This window comes from Suricata suricatta, chromosome 12, assembly GCF_006229205.1.
Source record: "Suricata suricatta isolate VVHF042 chromosome 12, meerkat_22Aug2017_6uvM2_HiC, whole genome shotgun sequence".
Classification (NCBI taxonomy): Eukaryota; Metazoa; Chordata; class Mammalia; order Carnivora; family Herpestidae; genus Suricata; species Suricata suricatta.
In genome coordinates, this window is record NC_043711.1 from 7,010,844 (window position 1) to 7,027,351 (window position 16,508).

At 51.9% G+C, this 16,508-nt stretch overlaps 1 protein-coding gene and 1 long non-coding RNA gene across 2 annotated transcripts in view; both read right to left on the reverse strand.

Annotated features, from left to right (window-relative positions):
- The window catches only part of OLFM2 (olfactomedin 2), a 59,375-nt gene extending 42,873 nt beyond the window's left edge, over positions 1-16,502 (reverse strand). The window contains exon 1 of the mRNA XM_029918857.1: positions 16,343-16,502. Within this exon, the coding sequence (XP_029774717.1) occupies positions 16,343-16,408 (66 nt within the window). The 5' untranslated portion in view covers positions 16,409-16,502. The remainder of the gene's footprint in view (positions 1-16,342) is intronic.
- On the reverse strand, positions 12,851-15,695 carry LOC115275207. The gene is made up of 3 exons (XR_003901423.1): positions 15,594-15,695; positions 13,605-13,907; positions 12,851-12,967 (listed from the first exon to the last, which is right to left on the reverse strand). It is a non-coding gene; the product is annotated as an uncharacterized LOC115275207 (long non-coding RNA).
- Positions 16,503-16,508: the final 6 nt, after the last annotated feature.

Consider the following 16,508-nt stretch of genomic DNA (forward strand, 5'->3'; position numbering starts at 1 on the left):
TCCCGCCCCCCCGCCCCCCGAGGCACTCCCGGGCCACCCTCCGCGCCCAACCCCTCTCCGAGCCCCCGGCGCTCGGTCCCGCACGCCCCGGGCTCGGAGGGCGGCCGCTACGATCCGACCCCCAGAGGCCGGCAGGGGGCCGGGGGTCCCCACCCTCCTACGGTTAGGACACCGACCCCCGGCTCTCCGGGACCCGGGAGCGCAGGCGTCGAGGGCTGTGGGGGCGTGACTAGTGTGCGACCGTGAACCGGGCAGCCCAGGGTCTCCTCTCTCTAGGGGAAGGGGCTTCCCCAGTACCGCTCTGGGGACCCTTCGGGGCTTTCGGGACCAGGGAAGCCCAGAGTGGCGGGTCCAGAGCCAGTAGACGCGATGGCTTGGATGGAGGTGCGGCAGTGGCTTGGGCGGGTCTGGGGGAGTCACCCCGGCAGCGGGAGGATTTCCCACCGCACCGAGGGGCGACATCGTAACCCGCGGCGGAGGAGCCAGCCTTGTGCAGACAAGTCCCCGGCGGGTCTCCACTCACAACTTGAACTTAGGTGGGGGCGGGGAACTGACACTCCGCACCTGTCTCCCAGGCCCAGGGCTCGGGGGTCCGCCCCTTCTGCGGAAGGGGAGTGCGGCGCTGCCCCCACCCACCCACGCACCAGCCGGCCGCGGGGGCGGCGAGGCGGCGGGGAGGAGCGCCCGGCGGGTTTTAATTTCCTCTGTTTTCCCTGCACTCACGCCCCCTCCCGGCGTCCCCGCATCACCTCGCGCCGCCGCCCCGGCCGCCGCCGCCGTCGCCCGCAACCCGAGGCCGCCGCCGTCTGGAGGTGGCGATGACTCAGGCCTTTCCCGGCCGTGGCCGTGGCCGCTCGCAGAGGGCTCGCCCAGGGAGAAGCGCTAAACAAGGGGGTAGGGGTCTTGAGCTGCGCTTTTTTTCTGAGCTTAACACGGGGAGGCAGGTGCTGACCCTCTGTGACCTCCAGCAAAGACCGCTCCGCCTCAGTTTCCTCACCTGCAATGTGGGTGGTGGTTAGGACCCATGTACCCAATATGGGTAAAGGGCTAGGGTGTCCTGAGTATCAAGTGAAAGATTTATTGAACATCTACTATGTGCAAGGCACTATGAACAAAAGATTAAAATGCCCGTCTTTGTGGAGCTGATGGATGTTAATTGGGGTGAGACAGACAAGAGATAGGAAGGGGAAAAGTAAAATATAAAGGCTATGGGGAGGAAGGGGCTTCCAGACTAAGTAGGAGAGTAAACTTTAGTCAGGAGGGTTGGGGAGTGACATTTGGGCAGAGACCTGAAGAAGGTGAGGGAGGGAGCCATTTGGCTATCTGAGGGAAGAGATCCAGACAAGAACAGCAAGTGCAAAGGCCCTGGGGCAGGAACAGGCCAGTGTGGTTGGAGCAGAGTGAGCTGCAGGAGAGTGTGGTGGGGAGGGGGAAGATGTGCTTGTAAAGTACTTTGCAGGATGTCTGGGACATGATGTTTCATAAGTAGTAGGTGCCATTGTTATTATTTGTGACTGATGATAAGCTCTAAAAAATGAGAGGTGTCCTTGTCTCCTTGTACTAGAGCTTACATTTACAAGTGCAGAACACTTTGCAAATGTGCTAGCTGAGCACCAGCTGCAGCCTCCCATGAAAAATACAGCAACATCCCTATTTGCAGGTGAGAAAACTGGGCTCGGAGAGGAGAGGAGACCAGCTTGAGGTGACCCAACAGGCAAATGGGGGCCCAGGATTTTAACCCAAGTCTGTCTGATTTCAGGTTCCAAAACCACTGGGCTCAAAGGTCTCCCAGCTTAGAGAACTTGGAACCCACTGATAGTCTCTCACTCTCTCGCCACGAGTACTGTGGAAACTGCCCTAGCGCCTTCCGGCCCAGCTTCTCCACAGAGCGGTCTACACTCGCATCTGCATCTGCTGCTTCCACTTCCTCACCTCCAACCTCCTGAATGTTTCCAAACTCCCTTCACCGAAGGCAGCAGTGGCCTTCTGATTTGCCAGCCCCACAGCCTCACACGAGCCCTCATTTAGTCTCACAGGTTAGTCTCCATGGATCATTCCCTCTTTCCTGAAAGTAATTTCTCTTTTGATTTCGGAGGCGCCTTATCATTTCTTAGTTCTGCCCCCACCTCTCTGGCTGCATCATCACTGTCTCCTGCCTTCTCTCTAAATGTCTACATTTCAGAGGGTTTTGTCCTGAGTCCCCACTCCTCTCATTCTGTATACTGTGCCTGGATCATCACACCCACTTGGAAAATCTGGGTTCTCTCTGGCGTACTCCCACCTCAGGACCTTTGTGCTTGCTGTGCACGGCTTGCTGTCTACTTTACCCAGAACATTATTACCACAGATACACACATAACTGCCTCTTTACTTCATTTATATCTCTGCTTTTTTTATGTTTTTTTTTTTAATTTATTTGAGAGAGACAAAGAGAGACAGCGCAAGCAGGGGACGGTCAGAGAGAGAGAGGGATGTATAGAATCAGAAGCAGGCTCCAGGCTCTGAGCTAGCTGTCAGCACAGAGCCCGACGTGGGGCTCAAACCCACAAACCATGGGACCATGACCTGAGCCGAAGTTGGACGTTTAACCAACTGAGCCACCCAGGAGCCCCCAATCTCTGCCTTTTTATTCTGTGGGGCAGAGCCATGCCCTGCCTTTCTCCAGAAAACTACATTTCCCAGGTTCCCTTGCATACTGGCTTCCTGGTAGGCTCAGCCAATGGGAGGCACTGAAAGGAGACTGAAGGGTAGGGAGGAAGAGAGAGGCCAGGGTATTTCTCCCCTCTCTTTCTGCTTGGGGTTGTGGTGTGTTCTGACAGTGGCTACACCCCCTCCATGGACCCACTCCCACACAAAAGCCCCTTCCTCACCACCACACCCATGTTTCAGGTCCCTCAAGCAGCTTTGTGCTGAGTTTTATCGCTGGATTCCTCCATCATCCCATGAGTTTGGCTTCTTGACTCTTCCAGCTTACACTTAACCAATTCCCTGTATTAAATTTCCTCTTTGAAACACCTAGAGTGGTTCGTTTTCCTAACTGAACCCTGAGTGACACGGCCACTCTGTAAAGACCTTCCCAGTCCACCTCATCGACAATCCAAGCCCACACCCCTCTCTGTCCCTTACTCTGCTCTATTTTCTTGAACAACATTGATCACGACGGGGCATTACTTTTATTTGTTATGATCTGTCTCATTCACAAGACTTTCAACCTCACCAGGGCCCCTGCGTGCCTGTATTTTCCACAGTGAAACCCCAGGGCTTAGAATAATGCTGGGCACATACAGCAGGTGCTCAAAAACTTTTGGTTGATTGACTGACTAAATGAATCTGCAGCGGAGGCTCCCAACAGTATATCTACAGCCCAGATCTCCAACTGGAGTTCAGACCCCTATGCCCGTCAGCGGACGTGTCCATCTGTCTTTCACAGAACGAACAGCACATGAAGCCACCAGAACAAACTCAACATAAAACCCAGCAATCCCATCTGCGCAGGAGAAATAAGGGCATGTGTCCACGGAAAGACGTGTATGTGAATATCCATGTGAGCATTTTCCATCATGAATGAAGCCATCCAGATGCCCATCAACTAGCGAACGGATAAACAGATCGTGGTACATCCATACAACGGAATGCTATTCAGCAATAAAAAGGAACAAACTACAGATACAACTGACATGGATGAACCTCAGAAATATTTTGCTGGGGCACCTGGGTGGCTCAGTCAGTGAAGCATCCGAACTTGATTTCAGTTCAGGTCACGATCTCACAGTTGCCAGGATGAGCTCCCCCGCACTGGGCTCTGTGCTGAGTGTGGGGCCTGCTTGAGATGCTCTCTCCCCCTGCCCCTCCCCCACGCACGAGTACAAGCTCGCTCGCTCAATCTCTCTCAAAAAAAATTAAAAATTAAAAAAAATATGGCTGGGTGAAAGAAATCAGACACAAGAAACTACAGTTTCCATCTACACAAACGGTCTAGGAAAGGGAACCTAACAGAGGCAGAAATTAGGTTAGTGACTGGACCTGGGGGTAGGAGTGGGGGTGGGCTGTACGTGGGCACGAGGGCTCTTTTGGGGGGATGGGTTGGGGTGACATTTGTACAGCTCTACACATTTACTAAAAAGTCATCGAATCGCACACTGAAACAGGCAGATTTTATGGCATGTAAATTGCACCTCAACAATGCTGGGAGCGGGGGCGTTCTCAAGTTTCCCTGCCAAGCCCTCTCCCCGGAGGTGCCCTGCAATTGCACTGTGAGAATGAGTCCTTAAGTTTTGTGCCCCGGTTTCCTGGCTTGCCTCCCCGTGGTCCTGGTCCAAATATCCCCACAGTTAGAAACTATTGGGGTACTTGCTGGGGGCTCAGTCAGTTAAGCATCCGACTTTGGCTCAGGTCATGATCCTCACTTTGTGGGTTCAAGCCCCACGTAAGGCTCTCTGCTGTCAGTGTGGAGTCTGCTTCAGATCCTCTGTCCCCCTCTCTCTCCCTGCCCCTCCCCTGCTTGCTCTCTCTCTCCCTCTTTCAAAAATAAGCATTTAAAAAAACCCAAAACTATAGACGGTGGCACCATTACCGTGCCTTCTCCTTTGCTACTCCATCCAAACCAGCACTAATGAGCCCTCATCTTGCAGAAACATCTCCAGAAAGTATCCCTCCTTCCCCATCACCATTCTCTCTGAGCACGGTGTTGGAGAGTGCTACAGGTTGAATATTTATGTCCCCTCCACCAGATTCCTAGGTTGAAACCTAATCCCCAATGTGATGGTATTTGGAGACAGGCCTTTGGGAGCTGATCTGGGTGGAGACCTCATGAATGGATTAGTGTCCTTATAAAAGAGACTTCAGAGACGTCTCCGGTCCACCTGTGTAAGGACATAATGAGAAGACACCAAGGAAGGGTCCTCACCAGACACCAAATCCGCCAGCGCTTTGATCCTGGACTTCCGGCCTCCAGAACTGCGAGAAACACATGTCTGTGGTTTAAAGCCACTCAGTCCACGGGGGGTAAAAAGTTCACAACTGTCAGGAACAATAACAACAGTTGCTAAGATTTGTTGAGTCCTCATCATGTGCTAGGTATCATTTGCAGCAAGGTACATGTAACAACTCACTTGGCGCTCTATCTCTGCGTAGAAGTAGATAGGATTACAATTCCCATTTTTAAAATGAGGACACAGAGGCACGGAGATGCTAGCTAAGACAATTCCCAAAGGTCCCCGGGATACCACCCCAGACAGTCAGGCTCCTGAATCTACAGGGTGCGTGGTCAACTGGGCCTGTTCAAAGGGGAAAGAATAAATACTGATCCCTACCTCACATCCTGTGCAAAAATCAATTCCATATAGATTGTACATCTAAATGTGAAAGGTAAACACTAAATCATTTAGAAGAAACTATAGAAGAATATCTTTGTTACTCTGTAGTAGGCAAAGATTTCTAAAACAGGACACTAGCAAGCACTAACTTTAGGGGGGGAAATATTATTTGAACTACAGTAAAATTAAGAAATTCTGGAGCATCTGTGTAGGGTCCAACTCTTGATTTTGGTTTGGGTCATGTTCCCAGGGTTATGGGATTGCCCCGCATCTGGCTTGCAGTGAATGTGGAGTCTGCTTGGGGTTCTCTCCCTCTGTCCCTCTGTGTCTCCCCAACTCACACATGCTCTCTCTCTGTTTTTAAAATAAAATAACATTAAAAATTGAGAAAGTCCATTGATCAAAATGCCATTAAGAGAATGAAAAGACAAGCCACAGAGTAGAAGATATTTGCAATCCTTATATCCAACAGAGAACTCATTTTAGTTTTTTTTAAGATTTCTTTTTAATGCTTATTCATTTTTGAAAGAGAGAGAGAGAGAGAGAGAAGAGCATGAATGGAGAAGGGGCAGAGAGAGAGGGAGGCATAGAATCCAAAGAAGACTCCAGGCTCCGAGCTCTGAGCTGTCAGCACAGAGCCCAATGTGGGGCTCGAACCAATGAACCATGAGATCACGACCTGAGCTGAAACCAAGAGTCAGACGCTTAACTAACAGAGGCACCCCATTTTTAAAAGATTTCTTTAAAAGTAATCTTTATACCCATATGGGACTCAAACCCACAATCCCAAGATCAAGAGTCACATGTTCTACTGACTGACCCGGCCAGGCTCCCCACTCATATCTTAATTTTAATTTATATAAGATGTGGATAGATAGATACAGACACCGATACAAAATCTGGACACACCCACACACACACACACACACTCCTCCAAATCAGTAAGAAAGACGCAGGTAGTAAAATAGAGCATTTCACAAAAGGGAGTACTGAGTGGTTGATAAACATGTGAAGATGTATTTAACGTTAATAGTCACAGAAAATGGGGGCTCTTGGGGGGCTCCATTAGTTAAGCAGCTGACTTCAGCTCAGGTCATGATCTCACAGTTCATGCGTTCGAGCCCTGCATCGGGCTCTGTGCTGACAGTTCTGAGCCTGCTTTGGATTCTGTGTGTGGGTCTCTCTCTGCCCCTCCCCTGCCTGTACTCTGTCTCTCTCAAAAACAAAATAAAACATTACAAAAAATAGTCACAGGAAATGTAAATTAAATCCAAAATGTGCTATCACCACACACCCATCAGATGTGGGTGACAATGTGGAGCCGCTAGAATGTTCAGACTCTACCGAAGAGTCTTTGGAACTTTGGAAGACCAGCGGGATCTCCTAACGCCCGATAATTTCCTCCCCTACGACTCAGCAATTCCTCTCCTCAGTGAATACAGTGGAGTCTCGTGATTTGCAGATTCCATATTGGCAAACTCACCTACTCAGGACAACTGATTTGTAACCCCAAAATCAATACCAATACTCCCGGGGCTTTTGTGGTCATTCGTGGACATGCACACAAGAGGCAAAAATGGAATCACCAATGCACAGGCTCTCAAATGAGGTCCAACATGACCATACTCTGCCTTCTTATTTTAGCTCTTTTTAAAAACAAAAAAAAGTTGGGGTGCCTGAGTGGCTCAGTCGGTTAAGCATTTGGCTTCACCTCAGGTCATGATCTCATGGTTTGTGGGTTCGAGCCCCGCATCCGGCTCTGTGCTGACAGCTAGCTCAGAGCCTGGAGCCTGCTTCAGATTCTGTGTCTCCCTCTCTCTCTGACCCTCCCCTGCTCGGGCTGTCTGTCTGTATCTCACAAATAAATAAAACATTTAAAAAAGTTTATTATTTTTATCATTTATTTTTGAGAGAGAGACACACACAGAGCGCGAGCAGGGGAGGTCAGAGAGAGAGAGGGAGACACAGAATCTGAAGCAGGCTCCAGGCTCTGAACTAGCTGTCAGCACAGAGCCCAATGCAGGGCTCAAACTCACAGAGAGCGAGATCATGACTTGAGCCGAAGCCGGATGCTCAACTGACGGAGCCCCCCAGGCGCCCCTATTTATTTATTTTTGAGAGAGAGCATGCGTACAGCCAGCGAAGGGCAGAGGTGGTCCACAAACACTGTACCACGTGCGGTCTCGTGTTTCCAAGGGCAAGCAGGCTGTGACGTGTCTTCAGAGAAAATACATCTTTTCACTAAGCTTCATTCGGGCCTTTGGCCATGGGTTTGATGCTAATGAATCAACAATATGTAAGAAATAAGGTGTTTTTAAACAGAAGCCTACATAAAACGAGGCGGCATATTGTTCACTCAATAAACACGGGACCAGAGGCTTGCAGAAGCCCATTCTGCGACAATGCAGAGCAGTGAATCAGTATTTGCTAATACCCAGCAGGAAGGCGAATGGACACTCACCGAATATTTACAGCAGCCCTGTTCACGTCGGCCAGAAACTTCACCAGCCCAAATGCCCAGAACGATGTATCACGGTAGAGTCGCATAATGGATTGCCACAACGTGATGAAAACGGCCATGGAAACAAAACAGTAATGTGTGGGATTTCACAAACATCACATTTGGCAAAAGAAGCCGGGCCCCCAAAACAACACACTTCGTGGCTTCATTAAGTTACAAAGCCGGCTGGGGGCACCTGAGTGGCCCAGTCGGTTAAGGCTTCAGCTCAGGTCATGATCTCGTGGTTCATGAGTTCGAGCCCCGCGTCTGGGCTCTGTGCTGTCAGCACGGAGCCTGCTTGGGATTCTCTGTCCCCTCTCACACTCATGAGTGCGCGCGCTCTCTCTCTCTCAAAAATAAAATAACATTAAAAAGAATAAAACTTACAAAGTGGGCCAGACCCGTGCATTGTGTGGGACACTGGCTTAGCGGTAACTCGTGGGGAACAATGGGGAGCCAGAAGGAGCCTGAGGGGGCCTCTGGGTATTTAAGTTCTGTCTCTTTACCACGTGCTGGTAACACCATGTCACTTCAAGACAGTCTATCATTTGTGTACTCCTCCGTAGATTGGATTTCCGTCAGAAGAAAATGTACTCTTGGGAGTGCCTCAGTCAGTTAAGCGTCCGACTCTTGGTTTTGGCTCAGGTCATGATCTCGCGATTTCCTGAGTTCGAGCCCCACATCGGGGTCAGCGCTGTCAGGGTGAAGTCTGCTTGGGATTCTCTCTCCCTCCCTCCTTCCCTCTGCCCCTCCCCCACTCACACTCTGTCTCTCTCAAAATAAACTTAAAAGAAAAAAGAAAATTCACTCAAATATATGACTTCAGGTATCAAGTATAAAAACGTTAAGTTCCATCGCTGTTTGATGTGCAGCAGGTAAAAATGATAGAACGTTCCGGTAGAAAAGCCAAATCACGCAAACCGAGCAAACGTAAGCGTCCTCGGCAATCAGCCACATGGCCTCTGTCGAGGCCGTCCTGGCCCCCGCGGCACCTCCTCCACACCCGAGAGAGGCCCGGCTTCACGTCCTCACGCACACAGCCTCGGCGACTCAGAACGCGGCGGTGCTCATCGCCCGGCCTGGACCTGCCTCCGTGTTGTCCGGTGACCGCAGGTGTGTGGAAATGCGTGGAAACGGGTCTTCCTTTCTTCTCCCCGGAAGACTCAGAGCCTCTGGCTGCCACCAACTTGCCTCAGGCCTTCTCAGCCCCCGAGGGGATCCTGTCTGTCTGCCTTCACTGTCCCACTCCAGTGGCTCAGTCTGTTGAGCAGTGGAGCGTCCGGCTCCGGCTCAGGTGGTGGTCTCACAGTTCCTGAGTTCGAGCCCCACGTTGGGCTCTCTGCTCTCAGCACAGAGCCTGCTTCAGACCCTCTGTCTCCCTCTCTCTCTCTCTCTCTGCCCTTCCCCCACTCTCTCTCTCTCAAAAATAAAAAAATGGACAAATGGAAGCTATACAAACAGAAATGAACACATAAACAGCCCAACATCACTAACTCTTTAAAAAAAATTTTAATGTTTGTTTTATTTTTGAGAGATACAGGCTGATCGTGAGCAGGGAGAGAGAAAGGGAGACATGGAATCCGGAGCAGGCTCCAGGCTCTGAGCTGTCAGCACAGAGCCTGTCACGGGGCTCGAACCCACGAACCGTGAGATCATGACCTGAGCCGAAGGTGGAGGCTTAACCAACTGAGCCACCCAGGCGCCGCACTAACTCTTCATGGAATGCAAACCCAACCCACAATGAGGGATCACGTCACGGCCCATTAGGATGCGCTGAAGTCAAAAAGTCAAGAAGTAACAAGGACGTTGGCGACAATGTGGAGAAACTGGAACCCTCGTGCACTGTCGGCCCGAAGGTAAAATGGCACAGCTGCCATGGAGAACAGTGCGGCAGCTCCTCAACACACTACACATGCTGTTACCATGTGACCCAGCAACCCCGCCTCCGGTGCACACCCGGGAGTTAGAAGCAAGGTCCCCAAGAACACTTGCACCCCACCTTCAGAGCAGCGTCCAGTGTCTGTGGAAGGATGATTAGATAAACGAAACGCGGTAGACGCACACACTGGAATAGTATGCGGCCGTAAACAAGGAGGGAGGTTGGACACATGCCATTACATGGGGTGAGCCATGAGGACATACGCGAAGTGAAAGAAGCCAGTCACAAAAAGACAAAGTTCTCATGGTTCCACTTCTATGAGGTACCTAGAGTCACGGAATTCACAGAGACAGGAAGCAGAAGCGGAGGGGCTGGGGTGAGGGGAGGGAGGGGCTGTTTAAGACGGAGACTTTCAGGGGCGCCTGGGGGGCTCCGTCGGTTGGGCATCTGACTTCAGCTCAGGTCATGATCTCGGGGTTTGCGGGTTTGAGCCCCACGTCAGGAGCTGTGCTGACAGCTCAGAGTCTGGGGCTATTTCGGATTCTGTGTCTCCCTCTCTCTCTGCCCCTCCCCTGCTCACAGTCTGTCTGTCTCTCTCTTAAAAATAAATAAGCGTTTAAAAATTAAAAAAAAAAAAGACGGAGACGTTCAGTTTTGCAAGATGACAGATGGTGAGGACGGCGGCACAACCGTGTGAATGTACTTAACGCTACAGAACCGCACATTTATTTTTTATTTTAAAAATTTGTTTTAATGTTTTTTCATTTTTGAGAGAGAGAGAGACAGAGCATGAGCAGGGGAGGGGCAGAGAGAGAGAGGGAGACACAGACTCTGAGACAGGCTCCAGGCTCTGAGCTGTCAGCACAGAGCCCAATGCGGGGCTCGAACCCATGGACCGTGAGATCATGACCTGAGCGAAGCCGCCAGCTTCACCAGCTGAGCCACCAGGTGCCCCTAACGAACTGCACATTTAAAAATGGCGAAGGGACGCCTGGGGGGCTCAGTGGGTTAGGCACTCGGCTCTGGATTTTGGCTTGAGTCCTGGTCTGTGGGTTCATGATATTGAGGTCCGTGTAGGGCTCTGCACTGACAGCGTGGAGCCTGCTTGGGATTCACTCTCTCCCTCTCTCTGCGCCTTCCCCACTCATGCTCTCTCTCAAAATAAATAAACTAAAAAAAAAAATCTTTAAAAAGTAACATAAAATAAAAATGGCTTAGATGGCAAATTTTATGTTGTGTATTTTGCCACAATTAAAAAAAAAAAAACTCTTTAAACACACACACACACACACACACACACACACACACTTTCTCTCTCTCTTAATCCTGAGAATGACCCCATGTGGGCTGTGTCACACCCTTCCACATGCCCAGTGGCTCACCTGGTGTCTTTCACATAGGAATTACTACAGAAATTAGAAAGAGAAAGAATTGGGTTTATCATGTGCTCACCATGTATTTTTCTTGGGAACAACCAGGACTTTTTCGGGGCCCAAAAGATGAGGGGCTATTTGCCATTTCTTTCAATGGCTTCAACTGTCTTTGCCTTTTGGTTTCTTTCTTCTCACGCCGTGACTCCCTGTCTTCTCGCCTGCTGAGCAGGGCTCAGACACTAGCTGGCCGGGATTGCTAGAACTATGTGTAAAGTAAGAGTCAACAGGCACCGAGAGGCTCCCGGGGCTCCCAAACCAGCGCAGATTAGCTTCTGTGCACACACTTCGTGGAATCCGCTCCGACTCCTCTCTGTTCTTCCTGGCTTCTCGTTGGTTTGTGGCTGAGCGGCGGACAGATGAAATTGTGAGGTACGCCAGCCTTCCACTCAGCGTGGAGTCATATCGTGTTCTCAGACAAGAGCCCCCGAAACGCGGGAAGGAGCTCTCTGCTCCCTTCTCCCCAGCAGCTTCAGAGAAGCTCAGTCTTCCATCCCACCCCTGCAGAGCTCCGACCACCACCCAGACCTCGGTGTCTGGTGTGAGGCTCAAAATACAGAAGACTCCAAACGAACACTTTCTAAATGAACACATGACTGCATGAATAACCGAAGACAGCAGGCTATTGCCTCCAAGGTACCGACACTGGATGGTAGGGACACAAAGCCAGGGGCCACACCCGATGCCAGGCTCATGAGAAATCCACACACGTGCATGGGGTCAGCCCATATGAAAAGAGTCGCTGTGTACACATACCCACAGACGTGATCCTGGCTCACACGTGCCCCTATGCCCAGCTGGGTCAATGCCAAGGACGTGGTTCTGAAACACACACACACGGACACAGAAGATGAACTCCTATAGGGCCAGGGGCAGAATGAGGCAAGGGAGATGCGAGTCATTCAAGTGCAGAGTTAGTTCTCATGTTTATTTATAATTTTGATATGTTTGTATCACAGATTTTTTTACATTAATTTTGATTTTCTTAAAATATTATTGGGGCGCCTGGGTGGCTCAGTTGGTTAAGCATCCGACCTCAGCTCAGGTCATGATCTCACAGTTCGTGGGTTCCAGCCCCATGTCAGATTCTGTGTCTCCCCCTGCCCCTCCCCCGCTCACACTCTGTCTCTCTCTCTCCCTCGAAAATAAACATTTAAAAAAGCATTTATCTTGGTTTCTGACTTTCTTGGGGGGCATCCCCTGGAATTCTGCACCTGAGACTAGTGCCTTGGTTGCACTGACCCCTCCGTTGGCCGGGCGCTGACTCACACCAGGACATCTGCCTGCACACCTTCACCGTGGCCACAGGGACACTCACCGTCTCTGCACAAACCTCATTTTACCACTAGGTGTCGCCCCAGCTCTTTCATCTTGGGCCCGGGCTTGACCCCACTCGCCTAGGAAGAAAATGTCCAATTCACTTATTATCTGAGAGTCCTCCAGACCTCCTTTCACTGCCTTCTACCTGGAACATTTGCACCTTCTGAAGGAGCCCGGGAGAACGGCGTGTTAACCCCAAACCCTGGTGTTCTATGATGGTGGGATTTGAGGCGCAGATGAAAAAGATGGGGTTTCCTGAGGCCTCCGATCCAAGAGCGGTGGTTGACTAGAAACGGGTACAGGATGGCCCAAGGGGACAGCTGTTCCCTCACCCCTTCTTTGGTACAAGAGTCCCACTGTTTCGGAAAGAAAGAGCCTCTGCGGGAGGAGGAGGGAGATTCGTCCATTCATCTATTCAAGTTTTTATTTTAACAGATAATTGTTGAGCACCTCCTGTGTGCCAGGCTCCGCTGCAGGCACTGGAGATAGAGCAACGTCCACAGGCCCCTGACAAGCTGCCGCTCTGGGGGGAGACGAACAATGAGTGAAATAAACAGACTGTGGAGAGAGAGTGATAGGCTATGCAGAAAAATAACAGAGTAACAGCTCAGAGAGCGGCCTTGGGGAGGTCATCTTAGATAGTTGGTCAGGGTGGGCCTCTCAGAGGAGGTGTCATTCAAACTGAAAGAGAGGGAGGGAACAGCCTCCCAGGCAGAGGAAACAGCAAGTGCAAAAGCCCAGAGGTCTGCAGTACAAACTGAACTACTCCCCCAACCCTCCCATCCTATGGGGACCCCAGGGAAGAGATGAGTTCAAATCCAGGGAGTGGTGAAAAATATAGCTAGATCTTAGGGAGGACTTCTCAGTAGTCAGGAAATGGGTATCTTTCCCACAGGGAAAGCTATCTAGTCGTTTCCAGGGCATTCACAGGCCAGACCCAGAACATCTGAACAGACCCTGGATGGATGGATGGATGGATGGATGGATGGATGGATGGATGAAACCTCTGACAGGTGCCATTCTCCTATTTTCATGGTCAAATCCAAACTCCTGTCTACAGCCCACAAGTTCCCACTTGGTCTGGCCCCCGTGCCCTCACGTCCCCCCTCCCCCTACTCCTCTCCAGACATGCCAGCCTCCTCGCTGCTCCTCCAACATACCAGGATGTTCTCACATCAGGGCCTTTGCACTTGCTGCTCCCTCCGCCTTGAACGCTCTTCTGGATACTCAGCAGGCATTCTCTCTCACCCCGCTCAGGGGTCACCTCAAGTACCTCCTCCTTAGAGACACCATCTTGGATGACACCTGCTAAACCGCCGCCCACAGCAGCACTCTTTAATCCCCTTTATCCTATGGATTATTCTTCACGCCACTTGCATTGTATTACATATTCATTTCACTGTTGACACTGTGTTATATATTTATTCAGTTCTTGCCTGTCTTTCCTGCCGGAAGATCAGCTCCTGGAGGACAGAGATTTGATAACTTGGTTCATTGCTACATCCCCAGTGCTTACTCATGTCTGTTGATCGAATGAACAAATGAAGGATTTCTAGCAAGGATTCATGGAGCCATGAAGAGAAGGGGGCTATGGGAACAGATGGTGGGGGAGGCGGAGAGGGGACAGATCATTCATTCTTCCGAGCCCTTCCTTCTCTGGGCGCCAGGCCAGGTGGGCAGCTAGGGGCAGAGACCAGTTTACGACGCTGTAGTGCCCGTGGTGGCCGCCTGGAGGCACTGCAGCCAGCTGCAGGACCCCACCAGCCCCAACGGATTACCTCAGTTTAGTTCCGCTCCACCCAACGTTTAGCCCCGCCTTCCTAACCAAGTCTAGTCCCGCCCCCACTCAGCCCCTGTTGGCCCCGCCTCCAAGAATCCCCGTGTTAGTCCCGCCCCCAAGCAACTCCATCCCTATCCAGGGGTCTGAAAACCCCCACAGCACCTTCCTCTGCACTCTCCTGCGCCACTAGCCAGTCTTGGCGACATGGCAAGGAATCTAAAGTTTCCCCAGGGGCTGGCAGGGGTGCAGGAGGATCCCGAGGTGGGGGTTCCCCGGGATCCTTTTTGGAAACCAAATTCACCTTGACTCGTGGTCCATTTTTAACCAGGATTCTCTCACCCTTATGCCTCTTTTGGTCTCCTTTACTTCTCTCTGGCTGAAGAATCAGTTGAGTACCTACCGTGTGGGGACTGATGCCAGGCACTGAGCACACCTCCCTTCCCGGCCAGGATGTGGGTCCCAAGGACCCCACAACCTCTCCTAGTGGCCTGGAGATCCCATTTAGAGTCTGACCTCCGTCCCTCCCAATGTCCCCTGGGGTGGGTATCAGGGTCTGATTCCTTTCTTCCTTGACCAGGAAAGAGAAGGTGCCAGCACTGTCTTTCCTCTGAGCTTCTACCTAAAAGAACTCCTTCCTGTAGTTTGGACACAGCCACTGCCCACACCCATGGAGTGGATTATTAAACAAGAAAGTACATGTGTGGGCTCAGGAACTGTCCTGCCGTGGTTCAATCCTAGCTCTGCCCCTCCTCAGCTACCTGAGCTTGACATAATGACTTCACTGTTCTGTGCCTCGGTTTCCCCATCTGTAAAATGGAGGCAGCAATAACATGCGCTAGTAGGTAGGTGCCACGAGGGTTAAATGCCTTCGCTCATGTTGGTGCTTGAAGCAACGCTCGGCACATAATAAACACTTGATAAATGTTAGCTATATTAAAAATTATTATTTTAGGTTCCTGCTTTCCTCTGAGCTCCTCCAGATCTGAGAATCTGAGGGGGCTCCCATCTCCAAGATGGAGGAGGAAAGAGATTTCCCAATAGCCGAAGAAAACGGGGACCCCCTCCACATTTTGCAAGGCCCCTCAAGCCTGCCCAAGAGATGGGGGTACCGTGGAGAGGAAGCCTTGCTTCTGTGAAAGCATGAATGGGGCGTACAAGGTACCGGCTCACACATGCACACACACACCGATGCATGGATGCCCGGATCTGCACACACAGCCTTTGCTCTTCACTCTCCTTTTGGAGTGATTTCCTCAAAAGCGCAGAATAGCACACGGTCACCCCAAACTCCTACACGGCCACACACCTGGTCACACACATTTTGTACAAGCCCCAGGCAGATGGACAGAATCAGGGGACACCCACAGACCTTTACGCACAGCTTCAGCTGCCCGGATACCGCCAGGATCAACACAATCCTCACTTGCTCACACCACCAGCCACACGGACACACAACTCCAGGTGGCAGACTCACAAGCCTCACACTGTCACATCAACCCTCCAGCCACAGCCTGCCCCTGTCACACACAGACTCCCCCTCGCGTACAAACACCCTCTCCATCACCCCCCAACTCATGCACAGCCCAACACACAAACTCACTCACACCCAGCCGTGTCACAGACACACACGTTCACCCAGCACCCCTCCAACACCTCACACACGTCCCCGTCAGTCACTCACACGTGAGTCCCGCCCCCTTCCCCACACTGGGGGTGCAGGTGAGGAGTGGGGGGGGCTGCAGAATTTGGGCACCTCCTGCCATAATGGGGGGGAGTGAGGGGCAAGCAGCACCCCAAGGCCCCCTGAAGTTGCCCTTCCAACCCCACTCAGCTCCAGTGAGATGGCGGGTGTGGGCTCCGGGTCAATGAGGGGTTGAGAACCCTGAAGCTGGGGTCCCACTGTCCCCCAAGCCATGTCAGCTTGAGGCTGGATGTGAAGCCCCTCTTCTTTGCTCCCAAAGCCAGGGTGCACGTCCAGCCCCTCCCCCGCTGCGACCCCCGCCCCTCTCAGCCTCGAGGGGGCTTATGGAGCCCCAAACCGCGTTTCTGTTGGGAGCCGATCAGACCCTCGCCCCTCCAGGAGCCCCTCGCGCCTGCACCTGCCTGCCAGGCCCCTACCTGTCCGGCGAGGCCTGAACACAGCAGCAGCAGCGGCAGCAGCGGCGGGACCGTGAGCAGCCACATGACGCGCCCCCGGCCCGGCGTCCCGTCCCTCCGCCCGCCCTAGCGGCGCCTGGGCGCGGGGACCGCCACCTTGTGCGACCCCGCCCGCCCGGCCGGGGCG